This window comes from Pyrus communis, chromosome 5 (genome assembly GCF_041283825.1).
Source record: "Pyrus communis isolate YQ-2024b chromosome 5, ASM4128382v1, whole genome shotgun sequence".
Lineage (NCBI taxonomy): Eukaryota > Viridiplantae > Streptophyta > Magnoliopsida > Rosales > Rosaceae > Pyrus > Pyrus communis.
The window spans coordinates 5,804,462-5,824,883 of NC_142569.1; the positions used below are offsets into that span (position 1 = coordinate 5,804,462).

At 35.9% G+C, this 20,422-nt stretch overlaps 1 protein-coding gene and 1 pseudogene across 1 annotated transcript; both read right to left on the reverse strand.

Moving 5' to 3' along the window:
• Positions 1–10,149: 10,149 nt before the first annotated feature.
• On the reverse strand, positions 10,150–11,985 carry LOC137726420 (berberine bridge enzyme-like 8). The gene has a single exon (XM_068465348.2). The coding sequence runs from the start codon at positions 11,935–11,937 to the stop codon at positions 10,315–10,317; it is 1,623 nt and encodes a 540-aa protein (XP_068321449.1). The 5' UTR covers positions 11,938–11,985; the 3' UTR covers positions 10,150–10,314.
• Positions 11,986–18,352: 6,367 nt separating this feature from the next.
• LOC137724626 (berberine bridge enzyme-like 7 pseudogene) lies at positions 18,353–20,163 on the reverse strand (annotated as a pseudogene).
• Between the last annotated feature and the right edge of the window lie 259 nt (positions 20,164–20,422).

A 20,422-nucleotide genomic window follows, 5' to 3' on the forward strand; every position in this document is an offset into this window, starting at 1 on the left:
TTACAAGAGTTGGCATTAAAAAGAGATCGACCATACCTGAGAACCCATCTGCCCAGCAACAAAGACAGCATCAACACCAACTGAAAAACCTGGTGCGGGCTGTGTTTACTGGTAACACATAAGAATTCTTCTACTCACTCAAGACCTTATGTTCCAATGGTGATAGGACCCTGATTACCAAACGTTTTCTTTGTGAGCAGGGAGTCCTTTTATAAGTATAACCTTTGCCAACTTCCATCTATCATGGAGTGTTGGTTCTTTACAGTTATTAGCAGTTTCAGATTGCAAGTTGTTTTGTGATCACAATCACCACATATTCCTTGATTATAGGAAGCAGTTTTACACGTTTACAACTCCCACCAGTTTATACAATTGGCAACTGCATTTCTTCCTTATACAATTTAGTTTAGTCCAATTAGGTTTCTTACATTCTCCCACTTGGACGTAAACTAGTCATTGTATTGAAATAATATGCCGATTACAACACTGATTCCTTAGTGATCACATTGAGCTACCATCATCCTCACATCCACCAGGATTAGTTCAAACATTGAACTCCAGAAAATCATATGCAGCTGATTGGCACATGCACTCTGAAATTACATACATTCAAAACTAATCTGTATGTTTTGCAATATGATTAATCACTAAGATTAAATGATGCATACAATCCAATAGGTCCCACTTAAATTGACAGATTATAGGAACTAGAACTTAATCGAAATGTCATGCATACATATATGCACATATAAGCATACAAACATATATATGTAAATGCACATTTCTTACTCCCACATTTCAGTGGACTCCAAGGATTCGAGCCCCATCCTCGTGATATGTTCTTTGAACACTCTAGAGGCAATGGTTTCATGAGTGGATTAGCAACCATTGATTTTGCATCAATGAGTTCAATCATTATCGACCCTTTTCTCACTTCTTCCTTTGCAGACAAATTTTTCATGTCCATAATTCATGCATGTTTATGTTACACCTTTGGGCAAGAAACATAAACAACCACTATTTGATAATCGATTATGTAACCTCATTGTATAACAACCATGTAAAAGATTAAGAAAACAACTGGTATTTCAAGTCTTTGGACAAGAAAACAATTAACTTAATTCTCTTAAAAATGTTATACTCTGAAAACATCTCAAACCATTCATGCATTCCTCCCCATGAAACAACATCAAAATATGATACATTCATATTCGATCCTTTATCAAACTCCAATGAGTTTGCCTAATGCTTCCAATGAAGCCTCAATTTTGCACTATGCAGATAAATTAGTTATTCAGTGAATAACCATGACATGCAATTTTATGTAACACCTTTGGGCAAGAGACATAAAATATCAATTATATGCAATCTTAATCATGCATCCTTATTTGCATAAGCTATTTCACAAAAATTTCAAGTTACAACTCAAATCATGTCTTTGTTATTAATTAATTAATTCCACGTTTGATTGTCCTTATTATGCTCAGTGACAATTCAATAGAGTCCTAACATTCTCCCACTTGAATTATCACTGATCAAATCCTTAATCAACGTTTTGAATCAAATTAATCCCTTTGCATATTTACCATAAATTATTTCAAAGAAATGAACCTTAGAAAATCTTATACATCAACTCGTACAAGCACCCTAAGATCACATCGCCCAAAATAACTTATGCATGATAGAAATACCGAAACAAATTTAAAGCTCTGTTTCCAAGCTCCCACTAATCATATTGGTCCACCATTGTAAAGCTTTTGTTTAGTTTCAATGGAATGCTTATAATACCAAGCTCATTCGGTCTGAATCTTTCATCAGTCCACAACATTTCAATATACTGCATACATATATTTGTACATATACACAATAACTGAAATAAAACTTCAACCATTAATATGGTAAGTAGGAGAACCTTCCAGTAGTTCCAGGATATGTGTAGTTTCTATTTGGCCACATAATTTACTTTACATTAGAATATGGCACTACATATTGAAACCAAAGCATGACAACATACTAATACATCCAAAATAATAAAGAACCACTGTGCAATATTGTACGGACATCGAACTCGAACCAATTCTATATTTTGCTTCTTTTTTTTTTTTTTTTTTTTTTTTTTGTTGTACGTAGATACATGTAGATAAATAGTAGTGCCCAGTTTTTATCATTTTGTAAGATCCGTACGTAGAAAATCCTTGTGTCTTTCTGCTTAAATTGCCAAGCTTCCTTTAAACAACGAAGGCCAACTGCATAATGACTATGCCGAACCGAAGCACTGACCAACTTTACATACTATTCTTTTCAAGTAACAATACATGAATACCCTTTCAGACTTATTGTATAAACATGGCTCCCTTTTTGAGAATCCACACACATGCATGAGTACAATAAAGGTTCGTTTAATGCAGTGCAAGTTGAAAAGTTTGCATTTCAGTTATTCAATTATCGTATATGTAAGTGCATGTTCATGGCTGGAAGAAATATGCTATTAGGGAAAAGGGTTTGCATAGGTATACTCAGTAGTGTTTCAACGATAGTATACAAGTACCTGGAGATACCATTGGAGATGGTGAAGAATGCACCGAGAACCCAAGAGAGAGAACCCTGCAATTGGTAGCAGTGACGGCGATCCAAGGGTACACGTACCAACCCAATCTCGGGGAACCAGATTGAAGTCTGTGCATGGAGGCTGTCCCTTGAGCCCGATGAATCTAACGTCCAGGAATCGCCTTATCACTATCTTAGGGCTGACGGCATAGCAGTTTCTACCGAAAATCCGCTGCCAGCACCATCGTTTGATCTCGTACCACAACTTGCACACACTATCGAGATCAAGTTCCGGTCCTGGTCCATCTATATGAATGAGAACACATGGTCCAGCACCTCCTCGAGAAACGAGTTTGCCATTTTCGGCATTTCCCCCAATTGAATCCATGATCGTTGGAGCAGTCATTATCGCAGCAAAATGGAAGTCTTCGTAACGTCTACCGGAAACGTCGTCTCCGCCACCATGGGCAAGACCGAGGCCAGTAAGATCTTCCTGAGGCCCTGCGATCTTCGCTTGGTTTCATCGTCAACAAGAGTTAAAGCCTTAGAAATTGAATCACTTCATGCATCTTTTCCCAGACCAAAATTTCCATAAAATCCCACTTTGGTGAAGATTTATTCAAACATTTGTTCAAGTATAGAGATTATTAGTGTTGAAAACCTCAGCATCTGCTTCTGCCCGCATAACACAGCAGCGGCACAATCTCAAAACGTGAAGATTCCCAGTCCTTAAATCTATCCTGATACGCCAGTTGAAATCATCTGGAAAACTGCAAGGACTATCTTAAGAAGACATGGAAAACTTGAAACAATCATTAGTGATTGTTAAATGCATGTTTATATCACACCTTTGGGCAAGAGATATAAACTGACATTGACCTTCATTGTATAGCCATCATTCAAGGATCTTATCATGCAATTATTACAAGTCTTTGGACAAGAATATGGCCTGATCTACATGATGCCATACACTGATTAAAACCACCAACAATTTATACATCCCCTTCTTTGGAAAAGAATGTGAACATTTCTTGAGTTTTAAACCCCAACCATTCTTCCTTTACTGTAATCGAACAATGTTCTTAATTGTTCTTAACATTTACTGCAAACCCAATTGTTAGTATAGTGGCAAAAAAGATAAAACTCAAAGTGATATAGTTCCAACAATATACGGATCATTATATTGATCACAACAGAAATAGATGAAAAATGCATTCTCACTGCAGCCAAACACGTTGCATATTCAGATCATAAAGCCACTTCATCTTCCATTTTTAAATAAATGGGATATATGTTGAATTGTAATCTTGTCTTGGCCCAAAGATAATTGATCCGGCCCATACACAAAGAAAGATCCATGCACATGCTAGAGAATTCTAGCAAAGTTCAAGTTGGTGGAAGAGTCTAGAAGAATGGTGAGGATTCCACCAACATACAAGATTAGTATAGATAATTCTAGCTTAGGAAGGTAGTGGAATTATCTAGATATCTCTAGCATGATGTTTTCATGCTTCTCCAAGGTTCCATCCATGCCTATAAAAGGAGAAGGCATCCACACCATTTGGAACAACCAAGAGAGAAAGTAGCAAGAAGTGAGAGTGTCAAGTAAGAAGTAAGAAGAAGCAACAAAGCTTCTAAGAGTGTTTGAGTGTTTCCTTTTGTACTAAGTTTGTGAGTGAATAAAAACCTTGTGTAATACTTTGAGAATTCTTTCTTTCTCTTGCCTATCAATTCCGCTGCGTTACATTTTTCTTTGTAAGATAAACCTCTCCAAGTAGTGAAGCATTTTTAAACCCCAACAATATAATCATACTAATAAACTAATGAAAAACATCATTGGATTTGTCATGTCCCAGAGCATGCACTCAATATGTTGTTTAACGAGGAAACTTTACCAGAAGAATCACAGCAGCTGATAGCACACACACTGCAGTATAATTTTACCAAGATACATTCTCGCAATGTTCATTTACACACCATCAACCAGTGCATGAAAATAGTTTAGTTTCAACTTTACTTGCATGCACCCAAGGAGATCAAGGAAGAAAATTGAAATAAATAAAAAATACGCATGCTTATGAAGAGAAAAATTTACAAGCATCCAACATTGCACAAAAACAAACCATTCAAAATTTCCCTTCTTTGTAGAATTTGCCTAATTCTGTGTCTTTTCAACCAAGATGAACGCCACATGCAGGTTCTCTAAGCAGAGATTGGGTTTCACAAGTTTGGTGACCTAATCGTCTTTTTACTTGTACTTGCATATATAAACAATCAAGAAACATTACAGGAACTTGTAATTAGGAATTAGGCAACAATATATCAAGGCAACCATGAACCAAGAAATCAAAATAGTCATAAATAAATGCCTCAAAATAATAAATGAAACCATCATTAACCAAGGCAGCCATGATGTAGGGAATTAGATGTTGTCATGAATCAAGGCAACAATCACCGATGCCAACAATAGGGGCTAGGTTGAGGCAATTTTCTTCCCTGTACAACAAATATTCCCAGTTAATGATATAGGTATAAATGTTAAGATAATTAAGTTTGAATCCAAGTAGACTAACCTTGCTCTGATACCAAATGTAGGAACTATAAATTGTTAGTCTTCAACAAGGATCACAAACAACATATCTTATATATAACATTACAAGAGTTGGCATTAAAAAGAGATCGACCATACCTGAGAACCCATCTGCCCAGCAACAAAGACAGCATCAACACCAACTGAAAAACCTGGTGCAGGCTGTGTTTACTGGTAACACATAAGAATTCTTCTACTCACTCAAGACCTTATGTTCCAATGGTGATAGGACCCTGATTACCAAACGTTTTCTTTGTGAGCAGGGAGTCCTTTTATAAGTATAACCTTTGCCAACTTCCATCTATCATGGAGTGTTGGTTCTTTACAATTATTAGCAGTTTCAGATTGCAAGTTGTTTTGTGATCATAATCACCACGTATTCCTTGATTATAGGAAGCAGTTTTACACGTTTACAACTCCCACCAGTTTATACAATTGGCAACTGCATATCTTCCTTATACAATTTAGTTTAGTCCAATTAGGTTTCTTACAGATCTATTTCTAAATGTGGGTTTTAGAAAGGATATGGGTTTGAGCGAGACAATTTCCAAATTAAGAATACATCAGGCAGGAATTATGCACAAGTCACCTCCCCCTTTTGACCTGTAGAAAATTCAAAGCAAAAAATAAATATTTATTTATTTCTATGCTAATATTGGTACATCTACATCCATGGCGGTATAAGTTGCAACTACATCCACATATATGCAAAATATTATATGTTTGGACATGCTTTTGTTATTTTGGAGGAAAATAAGTGGCATGTGGAAGGGTTAGATTTCATAGTAAGGAACTAAAAGTTAAAGTATCTTTATTTTCTTGTTGCTTTTCCTCTGTCTTGGATGAATGTCCATCTTGGTTTTCCTACCGGTCCATGCCTAAATTTATAAAGACCACACCGGACCTGTTTTAAAATGCAACGAGGCAGGCTGAGGTGGGTATATGAATTCTGAGATTTGGAACTGGACTTAACTCGGCCTGTTTTCCACAGGTCCAATTATTACTGTAAGTCGGTACAAGGCAGGAATCGCAGCCTTCTCCCAGTTCTCAGAGAGGAGAATACATGTTTCATAAATTGCCAACAGAAGATTCAAACCCAATTTGCATGAAACGTTCCACTAATCAACCAAACATAATCTTAGTAATACCCAACAGAAAATTCAAATTCAATTCAACAAAAGATTTGAAATTGGAACAGAACAGTGGTCAAGATTCAAGAAACCAACAAAATCCCTAAAACATAATACCTTGAAACTGAAAGGGTCCGTCAGCAGAACTCGTCTTCCCTGCAAATATGGGTCTGAGTCAGATGGAGGACATGACTAATTCATCGTTTCGAGTTGTTCGACTCCATCGTTCGTCCCCTAGAGTTCGACAGAGAGAGAGAGAGAGAGAGATTGACTTCGTCGTTTGTCCCTTCGAGTTTGACAGAGAGACTGAGAATCGAGAGGGATGACAGTCAGCCTGGACTCTGGGAGAGAGGGATCGAGATACGAGAGGGAGGACTGAGGAGAGAAGATTCAGTCTGAGTCTGGGAGAGTCTTCAAGATAGTGAACTGAGTGAGGTCTGCTTTAAAGCTCAAAGCCCGTGAAACACGTCGCTTAAAACTCAAAGCCCGCGTCATGCAAAATCAAATAAAATCATGCTTAATTGCTAAATAACCATTCTCTAAACAATATATAATGTTAATTATTTGTAAATAATTCAATCCCAATATTCCATCAAATTAAAAAAATTAAGTCCTCCGATTGATCGGTAAACATTGTCCACGCTCAATTTCGAAAACAATTTAGAGACTACTCTTTGCTAATCAGTATTTTATTTTATTTTTCTGTGTATATTTTCGAAAGTAATCTGATTTGGTGTTGTATCTGCCCTATTTTGATTTTCAACAGTCAACCCCTGTTCATGCACGATGGAGAGGAGTACGTGGAGGTACATATCCTCAATGTTTAGGGCCACAAGCTTAAAATTATTAAAGTAGTTGGGAGTCAAATAATTAAGGTTCAATCTATGGAAAGGGTTTGGGGCCACAAGCATAAAATTATTAACGCAGTTAGGACAATGGTGTAGTCAGTAATTATTTTGTAGGAGGGCTAATTTAAAATTATTACTATGAAATCAATTTTTCAATCTTTTGTTGCCTACATAAAATTATATAATAGTAAACCTGAAAGTAACAATTGAAGCAAGGAATTCATACTGTGTGTTCTAAGCTTCTAACATCAAAACTTTCAAGTGAATAAAATAAGAAACCATTTGTTGTATGAAAGTTTTAACTTATTACCTTTAAATTATAATATTGGTTAAAGTAATGAATTTATTTAACATTTATTAGCTCTTTTTTTCCTCAAAAACAGCCTTAATATTCAAAATTTTAATTCCCTACGTGGAATATTACAATTAAAATTATAAAATAGCTAAATGATGAATATTTGGGAAATTTTATGTAGACCTAATGAAAAGATGGGTGTAGAATGATATTGTCAACTAGCAAATGAGTGGGTCGAAGTGGTCCTGAGAGCCCCAGTTGGTGGTTGGGTGGGTTGCCGGAAATCGAAAAGAGGGATTAATGGAGGGTGGAGAAGAAGGTAAAATGATAATGGAGGAGGGTTGTGGCCTTCAACGAAATCGGGAGATCGTGTTGCCTGAGCTAAGTTGGGTTCGTCAGAAAAATATAGGGCTTCTGATGTTGATCTCTCTCTCTCTCTCTCTCTCTCTCTCTCTCAAATTTTGGTCTCTCATCAATTCCTTCTTCATCCAATTTCAAATGACTACCAGCTTTTTCATCCTTGAAAGCATATATAGCTTTTCAACTTGTCCACGTTTGGGACTGCATCCTTATTCCACAAATTGCAGGATCACACCGGTCTTTTGAGCTGCAATTTGCAAGTTTTTTATTTATTTTTTAATTGGTCCATTAAATTTTAAGGAAACTACAAAAAATGTGTAGAGGTCACGGGTTCGAAATCCACTGCTGGTGTGGAAGCCAGACTTGTGGTCAGAGGGGGCTGAAATGCCTCTATAAGTCTTCTTGGGCTCCGAAAGCAATTAATAACCGTGGTTTGCCACTCATTATCCCTTTTTTTAAAATTAATTTTTTTTTTTTTAAGAAAATAGTAGTCGGACCAAAATCTAGTCCCATAGAGACGAGCACGAAGAACATTGATGAGATAAAGAGTAGGTCGGCGACGACAATTTTTGTAATGACAATCGGAATCATGTCCGATTACTGCCATTGTAGGTGGTTGGGAGGGTTTATGCGTTTGTGTTCTTTTTTATTTTTTTATTTATTTTTAAGTTTGTCAATTTTGTATTTGAGGGTAAAAAGGTAAGTTTGCCGGACAAAATTTTCAAGTTGGGTGTAAAAAGAGAATTATTGGGTGTAAATAAAATTTCCCTTAATATTTTTAAGCTTAAAGAACCAAAACTCTCCCCATACCATAGCTCAAAGGAGCCTTGTACTTGGCTCCATCATTGAGTTGGGAGTCAAATAATTGAGGCTCAATCTATGGAAAGGGTTAAAAAAAAAAAAATAAATAAATAAAAAAAGGAGGGAGCCAAAGGTCACTTAGGCAATCTCTAATAGAGAGGGTTAAAGTTTTAAAAGTAAAAAAATGGTCTGATTTATTGAAAAACTCATCACTAACAGATAACTATGTTATAATTCTATGAAATCCACTAGGTCATTATTTAGCCAAAGAAGTATCAGTGTTGCAATAATTTATTCAAATACAATAGTTATATTTGAAAACATATAACGATATTTTAATTAAATTAACTAATAAATTTAAAGTACAAGCTTAAAACAAATAAATTATTAAATGGATATGTTTAACCCCTTTGGTTAGATGAAGATGATATATAAATATGACTTGATTTTAAAATAATTTTTTATAGAACTATAATTTTGGACAGAATTATGTTTTATTTTTCAGTTGTAAATGGCTTTTAAGGCCTGCGAATAGCCTCCCTCCGACTTACAGTGATAGGCAAACTGGGTTGCGGATATATTTCCTTGTTGATATATGATCACGGTATCCCTTCAGTTGAAGCAAACTCCTTTATATATGCTATTTATCTCCACATCAAGAGAGAGAAGAAAATAGAAATGATGAGCTGCCCATATACAAGAAGAATTTTCAAAAGATGTGACTTTTTTTATTTTTTTATTTAATGGCCAAAATTAAATAAAGGTATACACTGTTTATGTTCATCGTACATTGGACGGTTAAAAATTATAATTTTTTACTTAAAATTAAATATAAACATTACCTAATAAAAATTAACCGTATAATGTACGATGAACAGACACAATTAATTGAACTTCCGAATTCCTACAAAGAGAATTCAAAGAGGATCCTCTTCCCTTATTTTTGTCACTTAATTTTTTTTATATTTATATTCAATTCAACGGCCATATTAAACAAGGATGTAAAATGAGAAAATGTATAAGATCACCTCCTTTTTCTTCTTTTTGTTTAAATACTTCCCTATTTGAACATTGCAACGTATTGCCAATGTAACGCCCGCTATCTAGTATCTTGGATGGCATTAATTTTTAATAGCAAATAAAAATTACGAATATGAATAATATATATGACAAATCATCCTTCAATGGTTGTAACTCTAGTTGGCATTTTGTAAGGTTGCAGAAAGCTGCATATGATCATTTTAGTTTAGTGGTACTTATTTCTAGATTATTGGAAGTATTTATAATCTAATTACAACTATTGTTGTGTCAAAGTTCTATAATTCAATTAAAATTTACTTATCTACATTACTAATCACTATTAATATTGCCTTCAACTTTACAACATGTTGATCAAAGCAAGTTAGAAAAAAGCCAATTAGTCCCCACTAAATTTGTATGACGGAATGTCTTTAAATGAACATGTAAATTTTTTAACAAGAAGATAGAAAAGTGAAACCCCGAAAAACCTACTAATTTTTCAATTTTTGGAGTGATTTTTATTGAAACTTGTAATAATTAAGTACTAACAAATTGGAATATTGGAAGCAATATCTTTCTTCTTCTTCATTTCTTTGGCTGATTAAAACATAGAGTACAATTTTTTATTTTACAAACAATATTAAAGATATACATAAAAAAAACATAACAAACAAGCTAAACAATGACCAAATCAATTATAATGCTATTATAACTATTTCCTCTTTAGTGTGGAAGAGTTGGGATACTTTGTTCATTCCTAAAGAAATTACCAGGATCGACCTTGGTCTTCACATTCACCAACCTATCAAAGTTATGCTTGAAGTACTTAATGCCATAAACTCTCCCCTCCAAATAGCTTGAAATGCCATTACCATTATGGTTGATCCCAATGTCAAGATCCTTGTAGTTGTAAAAGGCTTCCCTTGGATTTTTGGAAACAAAAGGAGTCATGTACATGTGGAGCTTTCTTGTCAATTCAATATAATGATCTGCTGCCTTGGTCCCTAGTATGTCCCAGTTTGTTGCATACTGAACCTTCCAAAGATTCCCAGCTCTATGAGGAAATGGAGTTGCCGACGCCGATATCTCACTCATTTTTCCGCCGTAGGGGTTAAAGGTCAACATTGGTGCCTCAAGCTCAATCATTCTCTGAAAAATCCACTTCAAACCAGTTTTTGGAATTGGTTTTTTGACATAGTCTGATTTTCTCTTCAAGCGTGTAAGAACTTGAGGTGTTCTAGAAAGCAAAGCTTCAGTAGCTGTCCCAGTTGGGAAGCTCGTCCAGAAAAGCACAGATTGAGCCCAGCTCATTTCGGCGCAATCAGATTGCTTCAAACCCAATTCAGGGAAGCTCTTGTTCATGATTGAAAGGAGCCTCTCAGAGTCTCCGAGAAACATGGCAATAAATGAAGCCCTAAGAGTCTTATTGTTTCCTCCACTATTATTTGAACTAGTACCATTTACAACATCCATGGTAAGCCTGATGAACAAGTCATCATCAAGCTTATCCGCGATATATTGCCAACGGTAGACAATGTCTGTCGCATTTTGTTCCAGGATTCTTGAAACCCTGAAAACAGTAACTATTTCTGGAACGCGTACAAGATTAATTTTATACGCGATCACAACTCCAAAGCTGGCTCCTCCGCCTCCCGTAACGGCCCAAAAAAGGTCTTCTCCCATTGATTTTCGGTCGAGAAGTTCACCATGCACATTCACAAGTTGTGCATCAACTATGTTGTCAACTGACAAGCCGTACTTTCTCATCATATTACCATATCCACCGCCACTGAAATGGCCTCCAACGCCAACTGTAGGGCAAACACCAGCGGGAAAGCCATGGGTTTTGCTTTTCTCGGCAATTCTATAGTAAACTTCACCAAGAGTAGCCCCCGCCTGGACCCATGCAGTCTCGGATTTGATGTCTACGTGGATGGACCGAAGATTAAACATGTCGAGGATGAAGAATGGAACTTCAGCCACGTACGATACACCCTCGTAATCATGGCCTCCACTTCTAATCTTCATTTGCAAGTTATGGATCTGGGCACAAACAACGGATATTTGCACGTGGGACTCATGCAATGCAGTGAGGATGAGGAAGGGTTTTCGGGTTGTAGATGTGTTGAATCGGAGGTTTCGGATGTAAGATTCCAAAACGGATGAGTAGGAAGCATTGTTGGGAGAGTAAATTGCTGGGGCAATCGGGTGAGAAGGTTGGGAATGGTTTAGAAGGCAATGAACAAAGTTCTCAGGATCAGCTGAAGTTGCCCATGAAGTAGATAGAACCAAAAGAACTAAAAGCTGTAAGATATGTGGAAGCCTTGGAATTGCCATTTGTAGCATATATTTTGAATGGAAATTGTTTTTCGTTTGTATGTATATGACCTATCTCTAGATTTGGGTTGGTATTGATAGGAATTGGATCCTCTTCGAGGCAATGCCTCGGATGCTCAGATCAGATAACACGGATCGTTGGATTTTAATTCAACGAATACAATTATTATAACTTTTAGAGGAATCTTTTTGTTTGTAACTGTTAGATCAAAATCTAACGATCTGTGTTGTCCGATCAAGAGGATCCCGAGGCATTGCCTCGGATAGGATCCAATTCCGTATTTATAAAGGATATGGGTTTGACCGAGACAATTTCAATAATTTTCAAATGGCCACCTCTTTCAATAATCTTTTAATATGTTCGAAAATCTTATTTTAATATGGTAATTTAATTTAATTAACTATACTAATTCAATTAAAATAATAAATTATGTTTGGCCTATAGCCCTTTGGCCTTCTTGGTTAGAGATGGTTTTTTGTCAAAAGGCTATTTTGGCCTATCGCCATTTGACCCCCTCGGTTGGAAATGATATAAAATATGATCTGACACTGTTGATTAAAGTATAATTTCTTGCCGGACTATAGGACTAAACATAGCTCTCTAATCCTCTTACGGTTGAAGCCTAAGTGGCATGCGGAAGGGTTAGATTTCTTGGTAAGGAACTAGCGTGGGGCTGTGCAGATTTGTGCAGTTTCCTTTGGCTTTTGATGGAAACTCCAAGTTTAACTGTCTTTATTTTCTTGTTGATTTTCCTTTGTCTTGGATGAATATCCATCTTGGTTTTTCCTACTGCTACAATAAAAACACAGCCATAAGGACGAGAGTGGAAGGTCCAGATCTTTTCCTCAATATAATCACCATTCGAAGTCGAGTGCTTACATACACATATTCATGTGCTGGGATTTGTCACCATTGGCCCTTAATTCATCAATTTCTGTAGTTATGAACAATTTTGTCAACTCCGTCAGAACTTCCGTCAAAATGAGTCATGGTAGAATGATCATTGCTGCAATTAGGTTAAAGTTGGGGGACCATACTCCAATTAGGTTAAAGTTGATGGACCATTACTCCAATTGGTTAAAGTCAATGCAAAATCTGCGCTGCCAAGAGAGTTTTGCATCAGTCAAAGCACAACAAAATGTATCAAATATTTCATTAACTTCATCCGATTTAATTCATTTTAAGTCAGTTCAATTTAATTTCTGAAATTAATTCAATCTAAGATAATCCGATGCACTCATATATGATATATTTTGTCCAAGTTGCCTGATCAAAAGGACCACTTTTTTAGTTTCCCACCTGGAGTTGAAAAAGACTTTATCCAAGTTGCCTGTTCAAATGGACCACTTTTTTAATTTCCCACCTGGAGTTGACCAAGACTTTGATCATATTAGTTGAATTGTAAGAGGGATTTTTCTCGATAGTGAAAGAACGAAGGATAATTCTTTGTTAGTTGGTGATTTTGATATTACATTAAACGAGGATGTTATTGTGACAACTAATCATATTATTATGTTTGACAAAAAGCATGATACATTATTCGAATTTTTTTTTTTTCCCTAAAAAGATGAGCAATTAGTGACGAACCACGGTTATCCATTTCTTTCAAACTCAGAAGAGGCTAGTTGAAAATTGTACCTTACCTACCGATGGCCTCGTTCAAGTAAGTACGCAGATTACAAAGTATCGAACACAGGATTTTCACAATTAGTGTAAAATATTGCTAAAATGCATGTATGTTGTAAGTTTGTCCGGTAAAAGAATAATAGTTCATTCATAATTTTGCGTATAAATACAACGTTAAAATGAATTTTTGATAAGTTGACGTGGATTTTTTCGAAAAAAAAAAAAAAAGAAAAATCTCTGGTGGAATTTTCAAAAGTTGTGGCTGAACTGAAATTCGGTGGGGATGAAATTATCTGCAAGTTGAGTTCAATGATGCTGCGACAAAGTCAGAAGAGGATAATGCTTTGATGACAGAACGTCGAACTGTCACTGCCATGTATGAACCCACAACCATCCCACCCACCTTGGCTTAATTATTGCGATGGCTTGTTTTTGTTTAAAGCAAGAGGAGGTGGGTGATGAATTGCTGTACTGACGTTTTGATGGAATCGGTATTTAATTAATAATTTTAATTGGCATTAATTATGTACTTAATTAAAAGTATGTATAACTTAATTGATGCAATGAACTATCATTGAATTATACTTTTAATCTAAAAATGGCAGCTCAAACCAATAAGATTTTACGTTTTATGAGAGTTGGGGAGAACGTCTAACGTATATAATATTACTCTAACTTTACAAAGAGGTTGTTTCGACAACTTAAACTCATGACCTTTAGGTCATAAATAAGCAACATTTCTACTATACCAAAGCTCGTCCTCAATTGTAGCTTTAATCTATAAACTAAAAATTCATTATAGCTATACATGTATTCAACAAAATATGGAACACTGGTTATTGACACTAATTCTTTGAGGATTCTTATTAAATGGAGCATACAGGCAACTCCTTAATGAGGTAACTTGAAATAGATCTAATTTTATGGCCCAACATTAGGATTAGTCCAATTTTTAGTTATTTTTTATTTAGGTCCTAGGACACAATATCAGCACTTTTTGTTGTTAGGTTAACCTTTTTACACTGTGATCACTATTTTACCCTTTTATAGCTTTTAAACGTTGTCTACAAATTTCCCACGCTGTAGATTTGTATCATCATTAGTTATCCATCATAAAAAAGAGTAATTCTTCAGTTTCTTTCATCTTCTGCTTTCCAATTTCTTGATAATATTTTTTTGAATTTGAAATACTTATCAATCTATTTTAAGGAGGCTTTTAATTACTTATGTTAGATTCCCTATTTGACGGCATAACCCAAATTTCTGTTAGATTTTTTACAATCTAAGCTACCTGTCATATTAGTATTTTTACAATCTAAACTATTTGTCATATAAGTACTTGTACAAGCTAAACTACCTATCGTATTATAACCACCTATCCTGGTGGAACATGTAATTATACATTTTTTATTTTTTATTTTTTTGATTAGAAACATGTAATTTTACATGATTCTCGTTTTCAACAATAAGGTGCAGTCCTCCATCTTGGTAATGTCAAAAGCCCCTGAACACACAATCAATGTTAAAAGCCAGTGGAGCAATACTTATATAACACAATCACATATAAAGCTCGCAAATCATGTATTTGAAATCTCGTGGGGAAGTGCCATACCTGTTATCCAGGTAGCAAAAACCAAAAAACCCCAAATCAGATATTTGTCATGTTTGCTTTCATCATCTACAGAGATGTTCCTTATAGTTCTAATAGCTTCATACGAATTCGAAATTCAAATTTGGATGCTAATCCGTAGGAATCGCAAGGAATATTCAAAACAAGAGTGGATTAGGGTTGTTGAAACCGTGATTTGTAATTTAAAGTTCAAGTCAATTTCTGGAAGAGTCCTAATAAAACATTCAATGGCAATTAATGTAATTTGAAATCAAAGTATGAACACCTTAATTACTGACGTGGATGATTGCTCTACTTATTAGACCTCACCTATGACTGTGTAATACATTTGACCCATATCAGAACAAGCTTATAAAATTGGACCCATATCAAAAGACCCCTTCTCTAATTTACTCTTCTTAAAGATACTCCTCAGATTTTGGCCAAAGATTCTTACGGGGTTATCGTAAAGGACTAACGCTTCACATTTGTCGAACTCATGCACTACTTATAATAGATCTTTAATTTGTAGACTAAAACTACAAATTAGTCATAATTCACAAACCAGTACTTTGATTTTCTCCTTTTCAATGTTAGGGGGGGAATACTGTTCATATCGTAGACTCATGCTCATTCTCGCAATCGTATCAATAATCAAAGGGTAATGCTATTTTCAATTTATCTTTTTTAATTCATTTGATCCAACGATTCGAAATTAAAAAAATATATAAAAAGTAAAAATAAGTACGTAAATAGCATTACCCTAAGTTTATCTCTTTTTGCATAAAATTAAACTTACAGTTTTTATTAACCAGTTATGCAAATTGTGTAGGAAGGGAAAGTAATACACGTACTCTGCCAAGTTATATTTGTGTAAAGACACGTAGCTTGCACGTGCAGTGCGATCAGGTTGCGGCCCGAGTTGATGAGTTTTCCATAAAGTTAAATAAGTTTGATCATGGATAATATATAAAATATATAAATAATAATTAGATATTGCCAAACCACAGCTGTATATTAAATTTTTTAAACTAAGCGAACAAATAGGGAAATGTACTGCTTTTGAATGCATCTGTTGGTTACACAGTTGAGGATGAACTTTAACATTTCGAAGGAGAAAGATAGCTAGTTAGCAGTTGATCTCCTGTATTTTATATGTGCATATCATATGAAGAGAGAGAGAGACCTAACCTGCTGTTGAACACTATTACAAATGGGTCTTATTGTCTCAATTGTTGTGTCGATTTAATATAATATAGTGACAGACAAGAGAGTTGCGACATCCACTGAACATGACGTCGGATTTACTGTCACTTAAAAGCATCATAAAATGTCTATATCACTTTTAAATGTCTATATCACTTTTAAACCGACGTAAACATTTAATGTCGCTTATAACCGACACACATTTTAATAATTTTTAAATACTGGCGTTGCTTTAAATAAAATAGTGTCGCTTTTCAGCGACATAAATTATGGGTGTCACTTGTAGGCGACACTGAGCGACACTAGTTCTTGTTTTTAAATATTTTAAAGCTTGCGTCGGTTCTGAGCGACATAGATTTTAGTTTTTTTAAAATATTTTGAAACCCGGTGTCTGTTGTAAGCGACAGATTGATGGTCTATATATACTCTCCCCCGTGTTTTCTTCTTCTTCTCTTGCATTTTTCTTATTCGTTCTTCCAATTTACAAAGCCTCCCCGTGTTCTCTCCCTGTCACCTTTCTTATTTGTTCTTCCAACTTCATTTGTTCCTTCTTCACAACAGTAAGTTTTTCTTGCTTGTAATATTTTTATTTTCTCCTCTTATGTTTAATTTTTAGTTACAATTTGTTTTTGTAGGGAATTTATTTGAGCTGGCTGAGTACATAAAGAATTGATCAACGACGGAATTCTTCCACAAATCAGGTTTCTATCACTAAATTCTTTAATTTTTAAATTGTATAATACACAAGTTTATTTATTTAAAAATTTTAATTTAAGTACTTAGATAAATTTCTACTATTTTTGTTAAATTAATAAAAATTTAGTCGAATTAATTAATTTTGTCACTTGAATTGTTATGAGAAAATGGAATGAATAATATTTATAAGAATTTATGTTAAATTAACAATATTAAATATAACATAAACTTATAATATTGAGTAATATAAGAATGTACTATGTTAAATTAATTTTTTTTGCACTCTAATTGTTATTTTAATTTGTTGTAAATACCTCATGTGGGGACAAAATTCCACATCGTCCAGGGGAGTGATCCTTAAATGTATATTCCCATCCCTACCTAGCACGAGGCCTTTTGAGAGCTCACTGGCTTCGGGTTCCGTAGGAACTCCGAAGTTAAGCGAGAAAGGGGCTAGATCAATCCCATGATGGGTGACCCACTGGGAAGTTGCTCGTGAGTTCCCAAAAACAAAACCGTGAGGGAATGGTAAGTCCAAAGCAGACAATATCGTGCTACGGTGGTGGAGCGGGTCCGGGAAGTGATCCGCCCCGGGCCGGGATGTGACATTGGTATCAAAGCCTAACCCTGGTCACGAGTGTGCCGACGAGGACGTCGGGCCCCTAAAGGGGGTGGATTGTAACATCCCACATCGTCCAGGGGAGTGACCCTTAAATGTATATTCCCATCCCTACCTAGCACGAGGCTTTTTGGGAGCTCACTGGCTTCGGGTTCCATAGGAACTCCGAAGTTAAGCGAGAAAGGGGCTAGAGCAATCCCATGATGGGTGACCCACTGGGAAGTTGCTCGTGAGTTCCCAAAAATAAAACCGTGAGGGAATGGTAAGCCCAAAGCGGACAATATCGTGCTACGGTGGTGGAGCGGGCCCAGGAAGTGATCCGTCCCAGGCCGCGATGTGACAGATAGGGAGAAAGAAAGGAGGAAAATAAAAAAGAAAAAAAAATTACGAAATAGATGGAGAGAAAGAGAAGGGAATTGCGCATGTGATGAGTGAAGGCTTGTGCATGTGACAATGTAGCAGTACATTGCGTGTTGGTTTTAATTTTATTTTTTATTTTTGCTTAGAAAATAACTTCATTAAAGGGGTCAAAAGAATAACACCAGAGCAGTCCACTACTTTCAATAATTAACTGTATTAATTTTCAATTTGTTTTAATGTCATAATTTTTTTATTAACAAGAATACAACATATTTTATTCATTAAAGGAGAAGATTTAAGATTAAAACAAAGTGAAGAACATGACTCCCGGTAAGAGGGCCCTTACACAAAAACAAAAAACAAAAATGAAAGTTAATTAACAACTAATCCCAAATATTGCAAGAAACTGAAACTGATGAAGGATCCATTGAAGCCAATGAATCTAGTACTACAAAGATCATGTCAGAGATCAAAACTCTCAGAACTAATCAATTGTGTCATAGGAAACGCCATACTAACAAGAATTTTTAATTTCATAACTCCAATTGCTTGTATGTTTTTGCCCACTCCACCCTGTTGTATCCTTACCTACAAGTTTGTTGGTACATTACCAATGCAATTGACTTTATGATTCTATGCATCTCTTAAAGGAGAGGAATACTTTGTTCATGGTGGAAAAAATTATGGGGATCTACCATAGTTTTCACACGTACCAATCTATCAAAGTTACCCTTGAAATATTTGCTACCATAACGTCTAGCTGTTCGAAAGTTAGTCCGGTTGTGCAGATTGGCACCTATGTCAAGATCCCTATAGTTTTGCAAAGCCTCTCTTGGGTTCTGGGAGACATATGGAGCCATACTTTTGTACAACTTTCTTGACATGTGAATATTCGGCTTGATAGTCTCAATCTCTTCTTCCTTCCAAGAAATAAAGTACTGAACTGAAAACAGGTTTCCAGCTCTGTGAGGGAATGGAGTTCCTGATTCAGAAATCTCACTCATTCTTCCGCCGTAAGGGTTCAATTGCATTAACAAGTGATCTATCTTAATCAGATTTTTCCATAAAGATTTCCAGCCATGTTTTGGAATTGGTTTTTTAACGTAGTCGGACTTACTTTTGAAGAAAATTACAGGAAATTTTGGCCTAGAAAGTAGAACTTCTAGGGGAGTTCCAACTGGGCAACCAGCCAAGAATACCATGGATTCTTCCCAACTCATTTCAAAGCAGTCTTTTTGCTGTAAACCCAACTCAGGGAAACTTTCATTCATCAATTGAAGAAGCTTGTCTGCTCGTCCCAGAAATTGACAAGTGAATATTGCTACCGCAGTCTTCGTGCCCTCTTGGGAGCCATTCTTGGTTTTTATTGCTGTTCTAATGAAGAGGTCTTCAGGGAGCTTAGGTGCAACGTATTGCCATCGATGAACCACATCCTTAGCGCCTTGTTCCAGCGTCCTTTCTACCTGAAACACAGTTACTTTGGCTGGAACTGGAAGCAATTTGATCTTCCACGAAAGAATGACTCCAAAGCTTGCTCCACCACCTCCTCTAATGGCCCAAAATAGATCTTCTCCCATTGACTTTCGATCAAGGATTTCACCATTCACATTAACTAGTCTAGCATGTTCAACATTATCCACTGTAAACCCATATTTTCTCAACAAAGGACCATACCCACCACCACTAAAGTGACCACCAATACCGACACTTGGACAAGATCCAGCTGCAAACCCATGAACCCTACTTTTCTTTCCAACTTCATAATAAAGTTCACCAATTGTAGCCCCTGACTGAACCCAAACCCTCCCTTCCGTCACATTAACATCAATGGATCGAAGATTGAACATGTCAAGAATGACAAAGGCGACATCCGATACATATGATAGACCCTCATAATCATGGCCACCACTTCGGATTCTAATCTGCAACCCATGTTGTTTTGCGCAAATTACGGTTGCTTGCACATGGCGTTCGTGCTTGGCTGCTACAATAGCCAAAGGTTTTGGAGTATCAAGCATTGTGTATCTGCGGTTTTTAGTGTGTGCCAGCAAAACTTGGTGAAATGAGGTATTTTGTGGGGTGTAAATGGCTTCCATGATAGGGTGGGTGGTGGACTGAAATTTTACCGCAAGGCATTGGAGGAAGTCATTGAGAATTTGTTGGGAATGTAAGATGTAACTAGCAACCAATCACCAAGACCAAAACATGAACTACAAACACAAAAGGACTAATCAAATATATGCACATTACAAAACAGAAAGTGAATCATACCTGCAGCAACACCAGCACTTGAAGCCATCGCAACAATCCAGTGAACCTTCTCTTCTCTTGCAGAATATCAAGAGCTCGACTCACAGATAGGTTATGGTCCAGTATG